General features: G+C 50.1%; 3 protein-coding genes across 4 annotated transcripts; 2 read left to right on the top strand and 1 right to left on the bottom strand.

Annotated features, from left to right (window-relative positions):
• The first annotated feature begins 1,197 nt into the window (after positions 1-1,197).
• Positions 1,198-21,861, top strand: LOC1272029 (serine/threonine-protein kinase S6KL). 2 transcript variants are annotated; one of them, XM_310896.6, is made up of 11 exons: positions 1,198-1,573; positions 1,648-2,040; positions 3,063-3,387; positions 4,572-4,765; positions 4,846-5,083; positions 5,171-5,294; positions 6,505-6,603; positions 6,672-6,830; positions 13,804-13,892; positions 21,337-21,615; positions 21,691-21,861. In XM_310896.6, the coding sequence occupies exons 3-11, from the start codon at positions 3,250-3,252 to the stop codon at positions 21,763-21,765; spliced, it is 1,395 nt and encodes a 464-aa protein (XP_310896.6). In that variant the 5' UTR covers positions 1,198-1,573; positions 1,648-2,040; positions 3,063-3,249; the 3' UTR covers positions 21,766-21,861. The 2 variants fall into 2 exon arrangements, with proteins under 2 accessions (XP_310896.6, XP_061507937.1); XM_061651953.1 differs by lacking the exons at positions 1,198-1,573; positions 1,648-2,040 and adding an exon at positions 2,065-2,732.
• LOC133392242 (autophagy-related protein 101) lies at positions 6,750-13,427 on the top strand. Its single transcript, XM_061651974.1, has one exon. It carries the CDS (start codon positions 7,669-7,671, stop codon positions 8,329-8,331), a length of 663 nt encoding a protein of 220 aa, XP_061507958.1. The 5' UTR covers positions 6,750-7,668; the 3' UTR covers positions 8,332-13,427.
• LOC11175536 (uncharacterized) lies at positions 14,123-16,150 on the bottom strand. The gene is made up of 2 exons (XM_061651960.1): positions 15,946-16,150; positions 14,123-15,427 (listed from the first exon to the last, which is right to left on the bottom strand). Exon 2 carries the CDS (start codon positions 15,404-15,406, stop codon positions 14,600-14,602), a length of 807 nt encoding a protein of 268 aa, XP_061507944.1. The 5' UTR covers positions 15,407-15,427; positions 15,946-16,150; the 3' UTR covers positions 14,123-14,599.
• Positions 21,862-23,023: the final 1,162 nt, after the last annotated feature.

The following is a 23,023-nucleotide window of genomic DNA, read 5'->3' as shown; positions in this document are numbered from 1 at the left end:
CCTCAAATGCCCCCATACATAGGACTGATTATCCTGCTATGGTAATCGATAAGTCGCTGAAAGCCAAGCCCATTGTGGTACAGGTAGGCCTTGGTCGATAGCGGTTGTTGTGCCAAATGAAGAAGAAGACTAGTTCCGCCCGGAGTTGAAGGCATCCGGAGTCGTAGTCATGCAGAATCCGGAGTTGTTCAGAGTTGTCCAGAGTTGTCCGGAGTCACCTGGAGTCGTCTGCAGTCGTCTGGAGTCGTTCGGTGTCGTGCGGAGTCGGCCGGAGTCGGCTGAAGACGGCTGGAGTCATTCGGAGCCGTCCAGCGTTGATCGGAGTCGTCTGGAGTCGACCGGAGTCGGAGTCAGCCGGAGACGTCCAGAGTCGATCGGAGTCGGTCCAAACATTTCGTTGTGTTTTTTTTTCTCTCACTTTACGCGTGCACTTTGTATACAGGCCTTTGTTTTGAAGGTCGACCTCGGACGACACCGATGACTCCGTACGATTCCGAACGATTACTCCGGATGACTTCGACTTCAGTATGACTCCGACTTGACTTAGACTTGACTTGACTCCCAATTACTCCGGATGACTCCGACTTCAGTATGACTCCGGACGACTCAGTATGATTTCGACTTGACTCAGTCTTGACTTGACTCCCAATTACTATGGATGATTTCGACTTCAAACATCTCCGCAATGACTCCGGACGACTCCAAATGACTCCGGGATAACTCCGTTCGATTCTAGCCGGCTCCGAACGATTCCGGATAACGCTGGGCGGACCTACCTTCCGGAGTCGGTTCCGAAATAATCTGATTCGGATCGGAGTAGACTTCAGATTTTTGCCAACTTTACCCATCACTAATACGCACATCTCTAGCTCATGTCAGCTACTTTACGAAGCGACCTTTGTGGCGGTGTCGAACACAGCTTGTCCTTGCCTGTACTCCACCCAATCGGCAATGGAAATGCACTATTTTCGTACATGCATTGTGTGAAACGTTATTAAAGGCATAAATTCATCATAAAAAAATCAAACAAAACGATATGAGCTTCAAAATAAACAAAAAGGCATTTAAAATATTCCCTACAGCAGTAGCGATGTGAACGTTGCCTTCCCGCACGCACACAATGTCGACTCTTGCCCGTGACAGTTGACAGATCGTTTCGGGCCACGGTCGACATAGCCCGCGCCTGTCAGCTGTCAGACGGGTTGCTCTGTTTTCGATGCGAAATACGCCAAAAGAGAAAAAAAAATAAATAACAGAAACTAAACATTTTCCAACAAAATGTATCCCCCGAATGCTCGGCAACGGGAAGTGAAATTGCGCTACAGCAAGTGGCTGTAGAGAATTAATTTTGAAACTTGTTAACGTACGTTGTAGGCAGCAGCACAACGAGCGTGATAGAATATTTGTGAGCACAATCGCACAAGGGACAGAAAGCGTGAGCCTGCTAACCTTCCTGAGCTAAGCAGCTCAGCTGGTGAGCAAAAATATTGACTGAAATTGTTTGTGAAATTGGTGCCGCGTGTTGGTAAAATGCTGTTGCATCGTTGTGTGACAAATTAGCACAGTCTCCAAGGCAGGTTTTGGGGCGATCCGCCGTGGCTGCAGCATTGATTACAAAAACGCAGTAACGTTTGCTTTATTTTGCAGCTTTCCAACTCGCACGGAGCTGTGCGACTGTGTTGCGAGCAAAAGTTGAATTAAAACGGCAATTTTCCGACATTTGAATGTAACCGCTGGCCTGACAGACAGTACCGAGCCGTGGAACGGTCATCGTGCCAGGCGCCAACGCGCTCGTACCTGTCAGCTGTCGCGAACAGGTACCGACCGATCGAACGAATAGAAAAAAAAACCCGTCAACCGACTTCACCAGCTGCTGGCCTTCTGTTGCTGGCGCCCTCTCCGTTTGTTGTTGTGGTGCATCGAATGACGGTGCGTTAATACCGAGCGCGGGGCACTAATCATCCCTCCTGTGCGTGCGTGCTGTGAAGTGCTGGTGGTGCTGCTGCTGGTGGTAGTGGTGGTGGTGACGGCAGTAGAAAGGTAGGTGGGCTGGCGGATCGTGTGTGGCCTTTGTGGCGTTTGGTTTGTTGTTGTTGTGACGGGCTAGAGAAGCAAAGGCAGCCCCCTCTCCCCCATCCCCCGAGGACAAGTGGCGTGATCGAAAAACACACACACACACATGAAGGCTTGCCCACTGCGCAATCGTCCAACCCATATTGGGCGGATGGTGGGGTGGCGCAGCCCTTCCGCCTTCCCTCTCCCGCTGAAGTAACAGCTGAATTGCTGCTTTGTGCCCAGCGCTATTCCGAGGGGCGTCCGGGCCTCGTCTCCAAAGCCTCGCCAAAGCCAGTGCAAGAAGGTGCGGGTGAGGTGGAGGTGGGGGTTTGTCCCTTTCTTGTCCCAAAAGTGGGAAAGGTACCAAAAGGTGGCACAAAAAGCGAACTGTCACTGACGCATATACCCTTCTGTTGTGGCTGTCATCCGTGCGTGCGCGCGCGTGTGTGTGTGTGGGCCGCGCGTGTTGTTGTTCAAAGGCGCCAGGGCCTCTCACTTTGGCAAGCATCATCCCCCAAGCCCAGGAAAACCTCCGTTTGTTTTTTTCATCCGGCCGTTGGCCATCTCGCTGGTGTCTCGCGCGATTGCATAAAGGGCGCACGACGCCCGTTTGTTTGCATCGTCTCATCTCATCTCCCCGGATAAGGTGTCTGTGCTCAGTGCTGTCTGCACCACTGGTACGTGTGTGTGTGTGTGTGTGTGTTTACATTTTTCTCTGTTTAAAGGGTTTAAAGGGCCACCCGAACCCTCTCGAGCAGCCGCAACGTCTCATTTCCCTTCGCGTGAGCTTTGGCTGGTTCTTTACGTTCCTGTGGGTGGGTTGGTGTTTTGTCCCGTGTCCCGGGTGAGCCTACCTTTCACCCGTTGCTGCTGCCAGCAGCTGGAACATCATTATTAGTGTCAATTTAAAGTGGAAACAAACATTACACACGCCGCTAGAAAGCACTAGATCGTAAAGTAGCGCACGTAACACAGCTCTTTAATGTCGCCCTTTGTTTCTATTTTAGCAAGAACGACGAAAACTCGACAACGAACGCAAAACGGCGCGAACGGCACAGCAGGAAACCATCGCAGCGCCGCATTTTCGAACGCAGCAGCGAGAGCGGTAAGGGGTGTCTGTTGCCCGACCCGACGCACGATCGGCCCGACCCTGCCATCGTTGCGTGCGCGTTGCGGCGGCCGGTCGCGGCCTGTATGGGCGACGCGGACTTCCGGGCTACCGAGCCTGCGATAAGCTACGCCAACACCGCACCGGATACGGGCCTGCTTCGTGCCGGCTACACGCAGCGCGGGAAGGATCGACGGAAGGAGCATCTGGTTGTGTCGTTTCAGGTATAGTTTACCTTGGAAAGGCGGGGCTACGATGAAAAAAAGAAGGGAACATTTGTCTAGATCAAGGGCTTCAGGTCATCTGACTGGAAAATGTTTAAAGTACTTTCGTCTCGCCGTACTAGAAAGATGCGTTTAGCAGCGCTTCATCACGCTAGCACGCTATGCTTACCTTCCAAGATGCTCAAACTCTTGGCAAAAAGTACGCGTGCATGGTTTATGAAAATAAGTTATATTGCTCGATGCGCAACAAGTAGCTCGTACGGCAAAGAAAACTGCGCAGCGGCTAGAAAAGAGCGCTAGCAAACACGGTTTAAATTTTTAATGCTTTTTTGGGTTGGGCTTGTGCAGCTGTTAGTTAGATGTTTGTTGCTTATTTTTGAAATAGAAGGCTATTTCACCTACGAACAGAAAGCTAAGAATAAGTTTGAAGCCGCTATTGCTCTTGAGTTACAGCGTTTGCAGCTTTAAATTTGGTCATTTGTGCTTATTTTTAGAATATTAGGCAATTGCCGCTTAGAACGTAAGGCTGACAATACGGCTTTACTGCTTTAAGTTAGGTGGTTCTTGTCTATTTTTACTATAGAAGCCTTTTTCTGCATAAAATAGAAGGTTGAGACAACATTTTAAATCTTCATAGCCCGTTACTTGACCTTCTGCAGCTTTTAGTTTGGTGATTTCTCTTCATTTTTGCAATAGAAGGCTATTTCGGCTTAGAATAGAGGGCTGAGGATACGGTTGAAACCTTTATTGCATTTTAGTTAAGGTTTCGTACCCTTTTGTTCGGTCATTTCTTCTCATCTTTACCATAGAAAACTATTTCTGTTTAGAACAGAACGCTGAAAAAACGGTTGAAACCTTTATTGCATTTTAGTTGGCATTTTCCAGCTTTTAGCCTGTTATTTTCGACTTATTTTTTTGAATAGAAAGTTTTTTCTTTTTCGAATAAAAGGCTAATAATACGGTTTACAATTTATTGCACTGTAGTTGGCCGTTTGCAGCTAGCTAGTTAAGTTTAGTGAGGAATCAAAGTAATGGAAAATTGAATGCTCTTCATGTTAGGTTAAAAGCAAACGCCTTTACTGTGTTGATCGCGTTGGCCGAAAAGCCTGTGTCGAATCCTAACACCCACTTATGCATGAAACTAATTAAACTTTTTCGTTTTCCCCCCCTCGGAAATCCAACAGCTACCACCCGCAGCTGCTGACGGTGCGCGCTTGGGACCGCTCGGGCGGTGGTACCATGAGACACTAGCGCACCGCCGCTGCTTCGTCTGGCTGCAGGGCACACTGTCGAGGACGATTTATGTGCTGCGCTGCGTTCCTCCCCATCAACACTCGCACCGGACGCGACCACCCGTGGCACGGATCTCCCGTCGGCGGTACGTGCACATCGCTACAATGTTCTACTTGCACACTGAGACGAAAGACCTAACGTATGTTTTTCCACCTTTATTTTCAGGTGGCATCAAACGACGCTAGACAGCGAAGCGCAGCTGCTGAAGAGCTGCTGGCCGGTGCCGGAACGAGTGCGCCTGTTTCTGCCCACCTTCCCGGTGGACGAGCGACGCGCCCACCGGTACGCAGAGCGCACGTACGTGGCGAATGGTGCGTTCGGGCGGGTGTACCGCGTACGGGACACGCTTGCCGGTGGCGACAGTCGGCGCTGGTACGCGCTGAAGGTGCTGCAAAAGTCCAACGTGAGTGTCGGTTACGGCTGTGCAGAATCGTTGCCCCCTTTTTTTTGACGAGTTTTTGTTTTCACCTGCATTTTTTTTTTCACACAGATCGTGCTGTCCGATGCGGTTGGACAGGTCAGGGACGAAGTGAAGATACAGACGGTGTGTGGCCATCATCCGTTCATAGTGCCGTGTGTCGACTATTGGCAGGATCGTACCCGCCTGTTTCTGTGTATGTAATAGTGATGGGAAACATTAAATTTTGGTCGACAACGATTCCGGCTAGCAGGTTGAGAATCAGTGTCCGGAATCGGCTCCGCAATTAGAATTAGCTCCGGAATTGTTTCCGGAAGCGGCATTCGTATCGTAATCGTATCGGCTCTGGAATCAGAATCAGTTTTGGAATAAGAATCAAGTCCGGAATTGCATACGGTTCCGGAATCGGAATCGGCTCCAGAATCGTCGTCGGTTTCGGCACCTCCATACCTCCAGGCGTTTGGGTCCGTCTATCGATAACCGCAAAGAATCCAAATTTTGTTGTAAACAAACCTTTCTCATGGAGATTCCCGGATTTATTTCCCTTCTGAAGCCTTTTGAAATAATTCAAGAACTGATGCTCATTTCGCAGCTAATTCCAAATCTGGAGTCGATTCTGATTCCGTTTCCGGGGGCAAATTGGAATTTCCTGGTCGATTCCGATTCCGGAGCCAATGCTGATTCCTAAGCCGATTGTGATTCCGAGACGATTCCGATTCCGGATTTAAAAGTCGACTCAGATTTCGGATTTGGAGTCGACTTCAGAATCGGCTTCGGAGTCAACTCCGAAATCGGCTCCGGAGTTAATTCCGGAATCGGCTTAGGAATTGGTTCCGGAATTGGCTCCAGAATCTGCTCCGGAATCGGAAAAGGCCCCGGAATTGGCCCACGATTCGCTTCCGGGATCAGAATCGGTTTCGGAATCGAAATCGGCTCCGGAATCGGCGTCGGTTTCGGCATCTCCATAAGAATTGACGTTTGGGTCCGTATTGATTGCCGCAAAGAAGCCAAATTTACCTGCAAATGATCCTTTCTGATATAGATTCCTGGATTGGTTTCGCTTCTGCAACTTCTTAATTCAATTAAAAAATCTGTCGTAAATTCTGTTTCTGTCACCGGAGCAAATTGCGATTCCCAGGTCTATTCCGACTCCGGAGCCGATTCTGATTCCGGAGCCGATTCTTATTCCGGAATCGATGATCCAGATTCGGCATCGGAATCGGCTCCGGAATTGATTCCGAACACGGAATCGGGTAGGTCCGATCCCGAGCTCCCACCGCTAGTATGTATGCGGTAGTATGGTAGTGGAAACAGTTTCCATTTATGCAACTAAGACACACATACACACGCTAGTGGAAAGTACTTCACGATAGCGTAATAATGTAATGCGCTTTCCCTTTTTGCAGTGTCCGAATTTTTCGGCAACGGTGAGCTGTTCCATCGTCTAAAGTCCTTTACCAGTCAGCTGGTTCAGCTGTATGTGGCGGAGCTAGCCTTAGCGATCGGTATGTGTGTTTTTTAAATTTTATATTATTTTTGCGACCATTTCGACCTTACCATCTGCTCGTTTTAGACTTTCTGCACAACGCCGGCATCATCTATCGCGACCTGAAGCCGGAAAACGTACTGCTCGATGATCAGTTCCACCTCAAGCTGATCGACTTCGGGCTGAGCAAGTGGCTAAGCGTCGGCAGCCGCACCGGCACGCTCTGCGGCACGATACAGTATATGGGTAACGAAACCACACGCACTATACTACAACCAATAGCAATACGTTACTAGTAGTAGCGGTAGTAGGATTAAGCGCAGGGCCCTCCCCCTCTAGCTGTAAGCTGGTCTGACACGCGGTCTGGTGTGCCCGAAACATTCTTCCCAACCCGATCCCGATCGCAATGCTGACCGGCCGTGGGCTCCGTCGTTTTGCGTAAGCAACCGGGAGGACGGTGGACGCGAGGGCGGAGGTGTGTGGGGTGGTGCAAATGCAAAAACAAAACAAACGCCCCAACCAAAACCAGCTCGTGGCGCAATGTTACTTCCGGGCGCGCGCCCAGCCTGATAAGATCCGATCGAGCGATTAGTCTATGCATGTGTATGCGTGTGTGTGTGTGTGTGCTTGAGGGTGCATGTTTATGCGCGTGATTAAAAGGGACATAATATTGTTTCAAACGCTCTGCTGAAGGAAGCGAACGCATTCGTGCTGGTTTTCTGTTGCGGCTGCGCCACGTCTGGTGCGCACCAGCGGCAAGAAGACGATGCAACTGTTCCGTGGGTTTAGTTAAGCATTTCCTTTCCTTGTATATCCTAACTCAATCCCTCCCTCCCTTTCCCGTACCCCCAGCCCACCACTTTGTAGAGAAACTGAACTCTGCCACCAACTGTGCAAAGTGCGATTCGCGCGTGTTTTTGTGGAGCAAGGCAAGGGTATTCGGGAGGTGCTTTAAGATTTAAGTTTGATTGCACTTGAGGGAGAGAGAGAGAGAGAGAGAGGGAGAGAACGAGCACGAGAAGAAGGAACGAGAGCGGGAGCAGGGGAGTGATTCGTTTTGCCCGTAACGCCTCCCGCTCCAACCATGAACGCCCGCTCGCAAACGTTCGATCTGCGCATGGAGGGCCGGCAGGTGGACGAGGCCGTGCTGAGCATCTTCCACACGATCCTGTTTCACCGCAGCCTCGGCAAGTTCCTGTACACCGAGGAGGCGATGTACTCGGTCGGCACGATCGGCTACCGGGACGTGGACTGCGACTTTTTCGACTTCACCTACGTGTGCTGCAGCTCGCCGCGGCTGGAGGAGACGCTGCGGCGCGAGATCGGCAACTTTAGCCGGCAGCTGCGCAGCAACGACAGCGGCGGCACCGGCCAGATCAGTCTCGAGTTTTTCCAGCGCAAGAAGACGCGCTGGCCGTTCCAGACCGACTGCATACCGTGGGAGGTGTGGACGATACGGCTCGAGCTGCTGACGCTCACGAACGAGGACGACCGGCTGCAGTGCCGGGAGCGGGTGAGCGACCTGCTGACCGACAAGGTCTTCTGCATCACCGAGATCATGAACCGGCACGACTACGTGCCGAAGATACCGAACCAGACCGAGCTCGACATGGTGTTCGACACGACCTACCCGGACGTGCAGCCGTACCTGTTCCAGTTCAAGTTCAGCACGGCCGGCCCGAGCGGCACCTCGGTGAGCAACACGATGAAGAAGCTGATCAAGGAAACGCTCAACGTTTCGTTGTGACTAATGCGCGGCCTGCTGCTGCTGCTGCTGCTGCTGCTGCTCGTGGGGTCGTGGCCCGGGCGTCCGCTTTCTTTGCGCCTCAAGGGAGCCCGGGCGGAAGAAGATCCCATTTTTTTTTGTTTTCTTTACACACACACACACACTGTTACACTCGCGCCTGTTAAGCCGTGGCGGAGTGTTTTTTTACTTGTTTTAATGGTCGCATTTCCGTGCAATCAATGCCGTGGTTCGTCGTCCCTCCCTCCCTCCCTACCCCCCACTCCACACACCATATAGTGTATCAATAGTGTTTGTGTCTCTATTTGGTTTTGGAGGGTTTTTTCACTTCTCTTTTTTTTCATTTACGTGTCGTGTCATGTGCTATTATGCCAGTGGCTGTAGGCTAAGGATTATGTTGAGCTAAGTACGCGCATGGGCAGAGGAGCTTTTTCTGCAGCCTTTGCCCGCTGTGTGTCTGTCTGTCTGTGTGTGTGTGTGTGTAGCGCAAACGATTTGCGTCTGCCTGCCAGGCAAATCCGTATCAACAGTCTAAAAGGTTGAATTGTTAAAACCTTTCGATCAAACGGCGATGACAGTGAGGCCGGGAAGCGTGGAAGCGCAAAACGAGATTAATTAATGGCCCTGTGATGTCGGTTTTGTTTGAACGAGATGAAAAAAAAAAAAACCGAAGGGGCTTTCGTTTTAGGTTTACGATTACGCAACGTGTGATGTGTAGTACGCATCATTCTAGGCCGCTCTGCTGCTTCGCCACAACCAAGGGCTGACGAAGAGCTACTGTGTGTATGTATGTGTGTGTGTGTGTGTGTGCGTAGCTAACGAATGATTTGTATGAGTGTGTACCGCTGTTTTTTGTTTGCTTGTTTTGCTGATTGATGTGTGCAGCCTGATGTTGGGCGCCACCACCTGTTTAGTTTAAGTTTGCAACACCGCCCCTCCCCCCCCCCCCCCCATGCGTCGAGTTTTCCGTTGATCTCTAATTGATAAGGCGCGCTAGCCGCGCACGCTGAAGACACTTTAACATAAAAAAAAGCAACCGATGTTTTAAAACGCTGAGCGCCCAAAGCAAACGCAAACAAACAATATACCGTAAGGTGATGTACCGAATCACTAAGTAATAGCGTTAGGTTTTAGGTTAAGCGGTTCCGGCCGGGTGGTACAAACAAACCAAGACAGTGAAACAAAAAAAAAAAAAAACAAAAACAAAAATAAATCGTTCGCTCTTCTCGACGGCAACTAGTCGCGTTTTTGCACCAATGGTGGTGACATACTTGGATGAAGTAGAATAAATAGTGCAATATTGCAGGCATCGGGGAACAGGCGGAGAACGGCTTCACTCTTGTTTTGAACACTCCCCAAACTGATACTTTTTTTTTTGTTAAATGTATGCCAAAACAAGTAAAGCACAATAGTACAAAAAGAAAGAAGCAGGATTTCCCAGAGCGAAGCGGAGCGAAGCAATGCGGTAGAGCAAAAGATTATTTCTAGTGAACAAAATTAACCACCTTCAAATGGGTTTGCAAATAGCGTCGATTGAAAGGAGAAACAGTCGCTTTTTTTTAATAGTTCGAGTCTGCCCCATGCAATGAATTTACCCTAACGTCAGAAGCCAAACTGCAATTCAATGATAGGATAGTGTGTGCGTGTTGTGGGTTTAAACGTCCTGCTCTCCCAAGTTTTGTTTCCTCACCCTGCTAGATGGATTGCCCATTTACTAGCAACCAAAACGAACCGAGCAGAAAGGAAAAAGAATGAAAAAAAAACACAACAACAACACGCAAGAATCATACGGGTTCCCGAAACAGAAAGTTTGATGCATAAAGTAATGGTCACTATACAAAAAAACAAAGTATGCAGTAAATAGTTACGTAACATTACCTAAAGACATCTCAATAGCATAGTAGCATTAATGCTTGCATATACGTAAAGAAAACGCTAACCCACGACTAGGATATCAACACAAACCGTACCGCTACTCTCCGTACTATATATATACGTAAACGACTTTCTCACGTGTGTATGAGTGTGTGTGTGTGTGTGCGAGAGAGTGTGTGAGGGAGTGAGTGTGTAGGGTTGTGCACGATACCTTCCCTGAACTTAATTAATGTTTTAGGCAGGCTTGTTCGGTTAGATTGTTGATTTGTTTTCTTTCATTTTTTATTCTGCTCTCGTGCACTATCTGTCTTGCTTCGCTTGCACTTACACTTTTCACGCCGTTCACTATTCGCAACAGATGAGGCAGGCAACACTCCGGTTGTGTATATGTGTGTGTGTGTGTGTTTATCGGTGGGTGTGGGCGTTAATTTTAAGCCACCGGACCAGAAAGGAGCAGATACACTCGTGTGTGCGCATGTGTGTAAGCATGTCTCTGCGGACGGGACATGTCACCGCATGTCCCGCAGCCCCCGCTCACCGCACCCAACGCACGTGGTTTTTGAGTCATTTATTAGGCTATAAGTCGGGCTTTGTTTGTTTTTGTTTTTTTTTGTCCTACGTAAGCCTGTTAGTTAAAAAAAAACAACAACAACAACAAAAAACGCACCCAATTTTTAATTAAGTTTAAGTGGTTTGGATAGGGGTTTATTTTCCAATTGGAATGTAGTGAATCAACCAAACCGATTGAATTGCGGTTCCTACCGAAAAGAAGAAAAAAAGGAAGAAAGTTTTAGTTCTGTAAGTACTTGCAATATATTGTGCGACAAAGCGGAAGAAAAGGAGTGAAAAAAAAACAACAAAAACATGGGAAAGTAGTGAGTGGAAAAAAATGTAACAAAAAGAAAACGAAACGAAAGCGATTACAATGTAAAAAAAAAAACAACAACAACACATCAACATAAAGAGCGAAGAATGAACGTGGGTAGAGTAAGTGTATAAAGAAAAAAAAGGGAGATAAAAATGAGCAAAACACAGCTGAAAGCAACACAAGAGTAATATTATCCAGAAACATGTAGAGGGAATAGCAAGTGGGGATCCAAATTCTTTCCAAATTGGTTAATGCATTGGTTCGTTCTACCTTTTTTTAGTCCATTAAAAAGGCAATCCACACTTTACACGGCAAATTTGCTTTGCAAATAGCACTGAACCTATCGAGAGTAGATGAAATAATTTGGCAAGTAGAAGTAAGAAACGAATATTAGCATCGTAAAAAAAAAACAAAACAAAATAATAAGATCCTTATAATTCAGCTTAGTCTTGTGTACGTGAATGTTCGGAAGTTTGTTTAGTCTTTATGTTGTAGGCTATGTTTTTTTTTGTGTTTTTGGGATTTTTTTTTTAACTGTTGGTTATATATTTTACTTTAGCATTTTCTCTCTCTCTCTTACTCTCTCGCTGTCTTCTTTTTTAGCTGTAACGTTACGCTCTAACTAGAACGCTTTAAACCTGTATGTCATTTCGTCGTCGTTTAAGCTGTGATTAAGTGTATATGATATATGAACGTTAAAATAGGGATGTGAGCATTAAAATAGGGATAATGCAGTGTAGTAAGTTGTATAGTGTAATGCAAAAAGACACAGGGAAACGAAGGTGTAGCGAGCGGGTTTGTTTGTTTTCTGTTCTTCTGTCTCGCTGCTGTATCCATTCGGCTGTCGCAATTTGGTCCCCACATTGAACCCATTGGAACGTTCGGGTTTTTGTGCGGTTTTTTTGTGTTTGCACACGCTTTAGAACCTAAAAACTGTGCATCGACACACACACACACACATATTCAAAGGACATTTGGGGAAAGGGCATCTACTTAAGGCTTCATCTAGTTGAAACGCAAAAGTAGAACACGAACACCTACTCACCCACATACACACATACACACATCCACACGAAAAATTGTAAAGAATCAGACGAATTCGATTGTAGGGCTTTAGTAGTAGTGAGTAGTACTTAAGTGCAAGCGGTAGCTCAAACTTGCTTGTTGCGGTTAAAAGATTTACACTTCGTTCGTTTGTTGCCGTTGAAGCCGCTTGTGAGTGTGTGCGTGTGTGAATGTGTGTTTTCCGGTCACATTGTAGATACCTTCTGAACAAGACGCACATCTGTATATCAGACCGACTTGAAGCCGATATTTAGGACCCATTTTTAAACACCAAATAATCCCACCCGCTGCTACGATATCCCGGATAGCCTAGAGAGCTGGACTCTTCTCCACTTAACCATCAGGCTCTAGTAAACGAAGGATCCAGCATCTGGCATGATTGTGTACAGACAGGAAGACACAAGTGTGTGTGTGTGTGTGTGTGTGTGTGTGTGTGTGTGTGTGTGTGTGTGTGTGTGTGTGTGTGTGTGTGTGAATGAATGAGTGTGCATGTGTGTGTGTATGCGTGATGCCAAACAATCAATATGCGAAGCAATCTGGTACAACGGCGGTGGCCACAACGGTTGTCCAGAAGCTCCTACGGCTACAACGGTGCAGACGCTTGATGTGGACCCGGTTGTACATTAGTGAACGAAGGTGTGTGTGTATGTGTTGGTTTTGCAATTCCAAACAGAATAGCAACACACTACAACAAAAAAAGCAACAAAAACAAATTGCAAAACAGTGGAGCTAATGGGCCAAACCAAAACGAAACACGCGGATAAACGTAGAAACGGAGGAAAAAACGGAACAGAATGCAAGAAAAAGGGTGTGACACACGTGTACTATACTGCAAGGTTTAAAAACAAACTCGATACTATTAAAAGCACTTTAAAAGGGGTAACAATAATGAAACATTGCTTAAGCGTCAAAGCGTGCGGTAGGTGATAAAGTCAAACAATGAACTTATACATGGATTGTTTAGCGGGGGCATGAACAGGAAAAGAAGAGCAGAACAACAACAATATATAAGATTAAAGTAATACTAAGCCAAGTGGGTGTGGCAGGCCGAAAGGTATCGTACACCACACGCAAAACCAAGCAAAGGAGAGAGGGGCAAGAACACACACATACACGAACGGTTTAGATCAAACGATTGAGAGTTCGAAAGTGGACCCAAGCAAAGCAACCGAAACATTATAAAGATGTGATTGTTTTAAACAAAAACAAGCAACAAAACAGAAAAACAAACAAAAAAACTAAACTAGATAACACAAAACAGAAGAAAAAAAAAAAACTAATGCCTCCTAAACGCGCCTTTCCGTGTCACTTTGAGGTTGAGAAAATGTCGCATTCACTTATTGGGGCTGTCTTCATGAAAACTCTTCCCATGAAGAATGCTTCTCTTTTTTTTTTTTGTTGAGTTTATTTGGTCCCCCTTTGCATCTAACTCCACCATATCATCCTTGTCTGGGGCAGGGAAGTTGGCGGTACTTGCGAATACCACCCGGCGTTTAGTAGTAATATCCCGCCGTTACACGTGCTGCGCTGACGACTTCTTTGCTTCCAGGTAAGTACCTGGCAGGCGACATCTCTAATTTCGTTCTTTCTTTATTTTCTTTCTGCTTTCTTTGCCGTTACCTTCGTAACCCGCCTCCTCCCTCCCCTCCGGTGTGTACCGGGAGCAGCGCCTGAGATTCTACGAGGAGAGCCGTACGGACATGCCGTCGACTGGTGGGCGCTCGGGGTGCTGGCCTGCCGGATGTACACTGGGCGGGTAAGTAGCGATGTATTGCTGTGGAAATGTGTGGCAGAATATCTACATCTTGGGACGCTTATTCTTGGTGCACCAGCAACACCAAACTTCTCCACAGTCATAGATCTTTTCGGGTTGGAGAAGAGATAAAATCAATTAGCTGTAGATGGCCACGCCCCAAAAGCGAGCTCTAGCAGGCATCTGCCACTGTCACGCTGCTAAAGCACAGGACGCTGCAGCACCGCTGGCAATCGAGTTTTCTGAGTTTTCAGACAGACTTTATTTCCGAAAACGCGCGCGACGCTCGCAACCCATTGCCGCTTCTCGCACAACAGTCAGTGCGCGCTTCCGCGTAACGTGCGCTTGCGCCTCATTACTTGCTAGTAGGTATACTAATCGTCGCTAAATGCTAGGCGTATATGTTACAATCTACAGTTCTGGACACCGCGCACCGTGTGCCTCCGGTTCCGTTAGCTGCGGCACACGCTGCGGAAAAGAATCGCGTCCGCGCCTCTAGCCACACTGTCTCCACTGTGTACGTCTGTAAAAGTGTATCGGCGGCGTCTGCCCAAAAAAATGTGGTTGATATCTCTGACCTGTTATTGTTGTTGATGGGAATTTGTGTGGGGGGATGTCTTTTGTATTTAAAAAAAAAGTTAAATCTCTCTCCTCTGGCTTCCTCTCCCAAGTATCTGTCTACAACATCTAGCACACATCAAGCTTAAGCTTTAGGAACTCTCCGTGGAGCCCGACGAGGAGTCGTTCGATGCATCAACCTCCGTGGAGGCGGCGGTTGTTGTAGTGCTGGTGGTGGTCGTGGTGGTGGTGGTAGTAACTTCAGCCGTCGCTGCTACGGTAGTGGTGGTGGTAGAGGCTGCAGGCTCGGTTGAGGTGCTGGCAGCGGCAGTGGTCGTTGTGGTCGTGGCGCTTGCCGTCGTCACATCACTCATCTCGGCCAGCGTAGTGGCGGAGACACTGGAGGATGCAACGCTGCTGGTAGCCTCGCTGCTAGCGGCCGCGGCAGTGTCGGCCACCGTCGTCTGCTCCGCCGGTTCCGTGTTGGCTTCGGCCGGTTCCAGCGTCGTCGGGGCGGGTTCCTCGCTTACGGCCACCGCCGCCGGTCCGCTGGTGGAGGATGCGGACGACTCGGAGACGGCCGGGGTGGCTTGGGTGGTGGAAGACGACTCGGACACTGCCTGGCCGGTGGTGGATGACTCGGGATCTGCTGCCACAGTCGTCGCCGCCGCCGCCGCCGGCTCCACGTCCATCGACGCGGAAGTGGACGAGGCAGACGTAGTGTCGGCAGACGTCACCGGCTGAACGGTGGTGGTGGTGGTGGTGGTGGTGGTTGAGACGCTGGTAGTGGTCGTAGGTTCTGCTTCGGCTGCGGTAGAAACGGCCTCCACTGGGGCAGCATCAGCTGCAGCAGCAGCAGCAGCAGCTACCATCTCCTCGGGCATCGCTTCTTGCGGGGCAGGTTTACCCCAGCAGAGGGTAACTCCGAGCACCAGCAGTACCACGGCTAACAGTTTCATGTTTGGAGTGGTTCGGGAAGGCTTTAGGAAGACGAAAAGGAGAAAGGAGATCTAAAGTATCGCTTAAAGATTCTTAACTGTACGAGTGAGGGGGGGTCCATTGCGTAACGGCCAAGTGTGTCACGCTGGAGTTTTCCTGGAGTGCGAGTGCATCAAAACTCCCCAACAGTACTTCTATCACTAGATCTCTCTCTCTCTCTCACACTCTGTACAAGTTTGTGGAGACTGTTGCATACTTCACTGGTCCTATTGAAACCCCTTCTCCACATCAACACACACACACACACAAGAACACAAACACACCAGGCTCTACACGGTTGTCTGTTGGCGGGGAGCTCAGCTTTGGTTGATAGAAATATGGTAGTTTGGAGAGACGTTGGATTCTTGCAGATCTGGGCCTTTGCCTAGCTCCCGCTTTTGGCCGTTGGCGCTGCAGTTTCGGATTCACTCTCTAGACACCCTCTTCTTGCACTGGCCCGTTCCCTCCCCAAACCTTAGCAAACAAACACACAAACACGCACGAGATCGAGATTACTTACGTTATTCTTGCGCACACTGTTGGCAGGGTTGGGCAGGTACGAATTCGGCACCGGTTTTTTGTTTTTTTTTTGTTTTGCTTCGCTGTACACGGAGAACACGAGTTTCAAAATACACACGCTCGCTCGCTCGCTCGCTCGCTGTTCGCAATTCTGTCCGTCTGTCTGTCTGTCCGTGTTTCGCTCCGTGCGCTGCAGCTTCCGAATATGCAATGAGCAGAAGCGGCCTGGCCGGTCCGGTTTTATACCTTCGCCGCCGCTTTGCAGTCCGTCTCCCGTCTTTCACCCGGCCCTGCCACGAGAAAAGCCACGCAGAAGGGGCTGCTGTTGATGGTTGGTTGGCGGCTGGCCGATGATCTCTCTCTCCCTCCTAGTTCGAGCCGTTGGCTTTTTTGTTCGTTCGCTCGGTTCATTCGTTTCGTTGCTTTTCGATGTTGATTTGGAGAGCCTTTTTTCCCGCGCCAAACCATACGGGGGCACACTGGAGTGGGGGGGGGGGCACTGCACGCCCCGATGCGACACATTGTTTGACGGGACGGGCATTGCTGTGTGGCCACAGCTGGCGCTGTTACTTCAATTGCTGGGCCCTCGGAATGGAACCTTTTGGACGCTCCTTGGAGCTCCTCGAGAAGAAGAACCGTTGGAACTCCTCGATATCTGTGTGTCTGTGTGTGTTTTTTCCCCCTGAGGGACCTCCGCTTGGACCTCCCATCCTGTGAGGAACCATTGGTTTCCCTTTCAGTTGGAGAGAACTGTTTTTCTTTTTAAGTTCCGCCAACTCCAAGTTCTCGGTGCTCTTGGAGAAGATCTCCGAGCTGTTGCCTTCGTTCCTTGCCTCGCTTATCGATCGATATCGCGTCCTTCAACCCTCCCCTCACCACCACCCCACTCGCCCGATCAATTCGCATAACTTCTGTGCCGTGGTGTGGGGTGTTTGGAATTCGTCCGCTCGTCCTTCGAGAATTATTTATCTTCCTCGTGGGCTTTCTCGGCGGTTCCCGTTCCGTTCGATTCCAGCGCATTTGGCGGTACTGCTGACTGCGCGACGCCGAGAGGGAAGGTGAATTGCTGGTGTGAAGTGTGAATTTGAAAAAAAAACTCCCGTTGGGGTTGAATATTTCAAGCGGGCAGGCGCACGTTTGGTGTGCCTTTCAGGAAAGGAAATGTCCCTTCTTTTCTTTTCTGCGCAAAAACAAAAGGGGTTAGCAACTATTGCTGGAATTAGTAATGTCATCTCCCCTTCCACACCCCCCCCCCCCCTCCCCAAATCCCCACCACCTGCAAAAAGGGGGAAGTAAGTAATAAACAAGTAAAAAAGCAATACATTCCTGAAGGGAATTATGAACGCGCCGGGGATTTTCGCTGTTTTCCTGTTGCTCATCCATAATTACTAGTGGCGCGCGCTTGACCTTCCGCGGAATTCCGTGTGCCTCCGTTGTTATTATGCGGAACGTGAGCATCTTGCCGCACAACCCTAGCTGCCGATTGTAAACTGACCAAAATCGTCCCCAAACAGGCAGGGCGAGTCTGCTGATCCGACCGGCTGTCCGTCCGGCACACGCTCTATCCACTTCCGGTGTGGCGGAGTTGGCACACGCCGCCGCCTCAGGGCGGGCGGGCATCGATTCCGAGCTCAATTTTTGGAAGTTGTGGTCTTGCAAAAAAAAAAAAAAAAAAAAAATCCCCAAAAATCTCCATCCAAAACACGCGGATCCGCAACAGCAGCTGTTTTGGCTGACCGTGAGCAGTGCTCCTCTTGTTGTGCCCCCCCCCCCCGGGCTTTGCTGCCCAGAACAACCGTCCCGGTTCCCTGCATGGGGGTGGGATGACCCAGCGCGGGGATATTGGGTGGGTTCAAAAACCCCCACATACAGCAAACCTTTATATCTAAGGCCCCGTGCGCTCACTCGCGACTCTTTTGCTCCTAATGCTGAATCGTGCCCTCGGGCGGGGGAAGAAAAGATCGAGGAAGGAAGGGGGGGAGGAGTATATTGGATTGAGAGCACCCGGAGAAGCTCGCGTGTGTTGTGGTTGTTGTTGTTGCGAGCGACGTGTTGTTTTGTTGCTTCTCGTCTCTCGTGTGCCGATTTGTTGTCTTCTACGCGCCATCATCTTTACCTTCTAACAAATTCCCCCCCCCCTCCCCCCCTCCCCCCCTCTCCCTCTTGCCGCATTCACTCGCAAGCGCCGGATCGGTTCCGATCAAGGCCAGGATCGGAAAGGGACGGCGCACGGTCACGATGCGCTGTGGCAACACACAGAGCAGCAGCAGCAGCGTGGTACACCCCGATTGCGCATTTGGAACGAGTCGGTGGTGAATCGCTCCGCCGGTGGCAGTGGTCCTCCCTTCCTCCTCGCATGCATGCTGTTCCGAAGGCCACTCAAGAGGGTAGTAACACCCGCGGTGGATAGACGTATATCGATCGATCGGCCCAGGGTAGGCCACAAACAGCCATCGCACATAAAAAAAAAACAGTTCACAACCAACAGAAGCGAACGAAACGTGTGTGCCGTATGTGAGATAAATTCCCGGGGCTGCTGCTGGCAAATGCTGCTGGCGGTCGGTCGTGCTTCCAGCCCGCGTGCACCGCGTGAAGGTGAAAGAGCAAACAGTATAGACAGCACAAAAAAAAAGAATTAAACAAAATCAAAAGACCTACATTGAGAAAAGGCGGGTGCGGGTCCGCACACAATGATTATGGGGCTCCCTCCAAGTGGCCACCACACATCCACACACACACACACGCGCGGGCTGGTCTTAGGCGATTGGGATAATGGGAAAATAATTATGGTGTATGGGCCCGGGAGAGAGGGGTGGACAAAAAGTGGCCTTACAGTCACACCCGGGGCCGAGGATTGCCCAAGCCCCGGGCCGCTCAGCGCATCATGATTTGTGTGTGTGTGTGTGTGTCGTGACCTTTCGGGGTCGTGCCCATCCCATCCGACCACACAGCCGATCGGTACCAGCAGCTTCACGGCACGGCTCATTTGATCAGCCCGCTAAGCTCGCCAGTTAACAGAACGGCACAGCAGAACTTGCTAATCGATGGCGATTAGCGTCGGAAGTGGCGGCGCGCCTCAAAGTGCTGAGCTGATTCCCGGCTTTGTGTGTGTGTGTGTGTGTGTGCATTACAAATCTCTGCTGCTGCTGCACATTGGCCGACCCGCAGGGATTCGGGATATGCAAGGCCCCCGGGGACATTGCAGAGGGTTCGTGGGTTCGTGGGATTGAGTTTAATAGTAATAAAAATTTCCGGTCGTTATTGAATTATTAGGCGTCGTTAGACCCGGGGCTCCCGCTGCAGCCGGTGGCCACGCCGCGGCTTTTCCCGCCGTTGGACCTTGGTCAATGAACCAGCAGCTGGTGTTGGTGGCGTGGTGTTAAACCACGGGAGCGCGCACTATGGCTGCGCGACCTTCTCTCCACTCGACGGTGACGCACACGTGATCCCCGGCCGGCCGGACTTCCGGAAGTGGTATGAGAGAAGAACTGCAATTACGAGGTGGAAAAGTGGCTCATCACGTCCTTGAAGGTCGGTGGTTATTATGGTAGAGTGCGCCTTTGCCGTTCGATCTAGATTAGATGCTGTGACGCAGCATCAGCTTCAAGCAGGCAGGTGGGGAAGAATAATCACGTGTGAAGAGGAAGGAACTGCGTGCATCGTATTCTATTTTTCCACCTTCAGTTTCGGCTACTGGCAACAACTGTTAGCCAAGCGGACGAAACGAATCGTGAGAACGAACGGTTAGGACGAACTGCTTGATGAGTTAGTTCAGTGATTCCCAAAGTGTGGTGTTCCCTACTGCCCACCAGTTAAGGCGCTGGTCGGTAAGAATTAGAGATGAGACAACTCACTCTGTTCAGTGATGTGCTCTCTGGGCGACTTCGATTCAACTCAGACTATTGGTAGTACGATATCAACTTTGAAAAAATGGGAACCAATAGTTCCACCTGGAGTCCGAGTCGTTCGGAGTTGTTCAGGGTCGTCCGGAGTCACCCAGAGTCATCCGGAGTCGTCCGGAGTCATACAGAGTCGCCCGGAGTCGCTCGAAGTCGCTCGGAGTCGGAGTCAGCCGGAGTAGACCGGAGTTGTTCAGAGTCGTTCAGAATCGTCCGGAGTCATCCGAAGTCATCCGGAGTCGCCCAGAGTCGTCCGGACTTCCAATAACTTCGGACGACTCCGCAGACGTACTCACTGTCTGCGCGCAATAGTGACTCACTCCTTTCAGATTCAAATCACACACTCACTAGTAGTGATGTGCTCTCTGGACGACTCCGATTCAACTCAGACTATTGGTAGTACGATATCAACTTTGTAAAAATGGGAACCAATAGTTCCGCCTGGAGTCCGAGTCGTTCGGAGTTGTCCAGAGTCGTCCGGAGTAGTCCAGAGTCGTCCGGAATTGTACAGAGTCGTCCGGAGTCGTCCGGATTCACCCAGAGTCGCCCGGAGTCGCTCGAAGTCGGAGTCATCCGGAGTCGACCGGAGTCGTCCAGAGTCGTCCAAAATTGTCTGGAGTCATCCGAAGTCGTCCTGAGTCGTCTAAAGTCGTCCGGAATTCCAATATCTTCGGACGACTCCGAACGACTCCTGACGACTCCGGACGACAACGACTCCGAATGACTACGGGCGACTCCGTAGGACTCCGGACGTCTCCGGACGACTCCGGACGACTCCGGACGACTCCGGACGACTCCGGGCGATTCTGAACTACTCCGGATAATGCAGGGTGGACGTACCTTCCGGAGTTGGTTCTGAAATTATCGGAGTCGGATAAGAGTCGACTTGGAATTTTTGCCAACTATATCCATCACTAGAATGAATTACAACCGGTTTGTAACGTAAATGAACCAAACATTAGTGGATCGATGATTTCTTTCTGCTCGGAAGTGGCATAGAACTGACGTTCAGCAATTGAGTTCTGTTAGAAAAACGATGCGATTCGTTCATGTTCTGCAATCTCTTCTCAAACGTCATCGTCAGCTTTGCGAAGCTGCAAGCCAGGCGCGCTTGTCTGGCAAATTCCAGCGAACACCTGAGCAGCGATCCTGCCGGGAGACATCGCAATCAGTGTATGGATCCCCAAACTTTCCCCCGTTCCCGGCTCCAAACGAACGGCTTCCGCCGGCAAAGGCCCCCAGAGAGAGAGAGAGAGGGGAACCCGGCAGGCGACCGGTTGATGATCGTGTGGAATTGCGTAAATTGTTCTAAATTGGCATGCGACTCCAGCAAATCAGCCTGCAAGAACCCCCTCGGTGAACGCGCAATCACATACTTTTTTGTTGTAGTCGCCCGTTGTCGTTGTCTTCCTTTGTCTCATTCCACACAAACAAAAAACCGCATTTGGGTTTGTCCACTTAACATTCTCCGTTCGCTTTTCTCCCATCGCCAGTACCCACTGATGGATCCGGCGCATCATTTAAGGGCCTCGGTGACTGAGCTGCCGATCGCACCACCCCCCTCCTCCCCCTACAGCAGTACGGCCATCGATGGGCCGGTGGCGAACCGGCGGCTGCTGCCAGCCTCGGCCGACCGTTTGCCGCCGGACGGGCGCGATCTGCTCCATCGGCTGCTGGAGCCGGATCCGCGCGCCCGGCTGCGGTCGCTGCTGCAGCTGCAGCGGATCGCGCTCTACCAGCACTACCGGTGGGAGGACGTGCGCACCAGGAAGGTAAGAAGCGGATGCGAAAGTGTATGCAAAAGGAAATAAGAAGAATAGACACCGTTTAATGCGATCCAATTCTAGATAGTGCCGCGCGATCTGTTCGACGATGAGTGCCTGGTGCGGGAGGAGGACGCAGTCTTGTTCACCGATTTCTAGCAGCAGCAGCAGCTGGGCGAAGAATCTCAACCCCCTTTTTTGCAGTATTTTCAGTGCCGAAATAGAAGTATTTGCTTGTGAATTAACGATTCAAAAGTGTGTGTTTGTGTGTTTTTTGAAGGAAATGAAAAATGTTTTGCTTTCAGCGGAGCAAGTACGCGCAACGACAACTGCTCATCGGCGCTTACGATGCGCAACCACATTTTAGCGCACGCGGTGGAGAAGGGGATGTAATCATCGTGCCGCGTGCGGTTTATTGGCGTGAACCGGCGGCGGCTGAAGGTGATGACGATGAGCGTGATGTGATTATCGCGCGCTGGCTCGTAATAATGGCCGCGGGCAGAGTAAAAGATGGCGCGGAGAAAAGAAGCGGCAGAATGTGGGTTCGCGTGCCCTCCTGCCCACCACCCCCTCCCCTTGGACGGTTCGACACTGAGTGAGGTCGGCACGTACGGTACCCGGTGGGGGTCGGGGTCCATTATGCCACCTCGGAGCGATTTGCTCGCATTAATGAGCGATGAAAACGGTTGTCTTGATACGATGCCAGCATTGCGTATGCGTGCTGGCGTGGGGGGTGGAGGTGGAGGTGCATATCATATGAGATCTTATAAGGGGAAGGCTGTGAGTATTGATAAGAGGTCAGAGATCATCAGCGACACCACCAGGGGGCAATGGGAGGTAGATCGATTTTGCTCGATTCAGAATCATGCATCCAAGCCCAAGGCGCCGGACGCACACTTGGTTCGATCGCGATCGGAAAGCCCCGGAAGGCCTCCCCCACCGGTGGAAGGATGAATCATTTTCCCTCGTACGAAGCGAGCGAGCGGAGAAAACAATGTTGTTGGAGTAGTTCCGGCATGGCTGGCGCACGCTCGCTCGTTGAAGGTTGCGGCAGAGAGACCTTTCGGTAGGAGGTTTCCGGATAATTTGGACGGCTTCAGGGCCGCCAGCCATTAAAATGTGCTTGCTGCGATGCTCTCAATTGCTGAAGTACTCCAATCGGATCTTATGATGTGTGTGTATGTGTGCATCATCCATACAGCGGACAACTGGCCACTTGGGGCTCCGAGCTCAACAGAAACTTTGTTTGTCAAGCAGTTTTTAAAGGCTTTCGACAATTCTGATGTAGACATACTGTTGAGCAACAGGTTTAATAAATTATATTAGCAACTCTATTATGAATAGTGCTGTAAGTTTTTGAGAACATGCGCAAACGCTCGATTGTTCAATTGTAAACCTTCTTCATTTAATTAATCAT

This window comes from Anopheles gambiae, chromosome X (assembly GCF_943734735.2).
Source record: "Anopheles gambiae chromosome X, idAnoGambNW_F1_1, whole genome shotgun sequence".
In the NCBI taxonomy this organism is placed as follows: domain Eukaryota; kingdom Metazoa; phylum Arthropoda; class Insecta; order Diptera; family Culicidae; genus Anopheles; species Anopheles gambiae.
This window is presented reverse-complemented; position numbering and strand designations above follow the sequence as displayed.

Excerpts from the sequence above, each read along its gene's own strand:
- LOC1272029 (XM_310896.6), top strand. The coding sequence starts at position 3,250 with ATGGGCGACGCGGACTTCCGGGCTACCGAGCCTGCGATAAGCTACGCC. Across the intron at positions 4,766-4,845 it reads GCACGGATCTCCCGTCGGCG|GTGGCATCAAACGACGCTAG; the intron begins GTACGTGCACAT and ends CTTTATTTTCAG. Across the intron at positions 6,604-6,671 it reads GGAGCTAGCCTTAGCGATCG|ACTTTCTGCACAACGCCGGC; the intron begins GTATGTGTGTTT and ends TGCTCGTTTTAG.
- LOC133392242 (XM_061651974.1), top strand. The coding sequence starts at position 7,669 with ATGAACGCCCGCTCGCAAACGTTCGATCTGCGCATGGAGGGCCGGCAG.
- LOC11175536 (XM_061651960.1), bottom strand. The coding sequence starts at position 15,406 with ATGAAACTGTTAGCCGTGGTACTGCTGGTGCTCGGAGTTACCCTCTGC.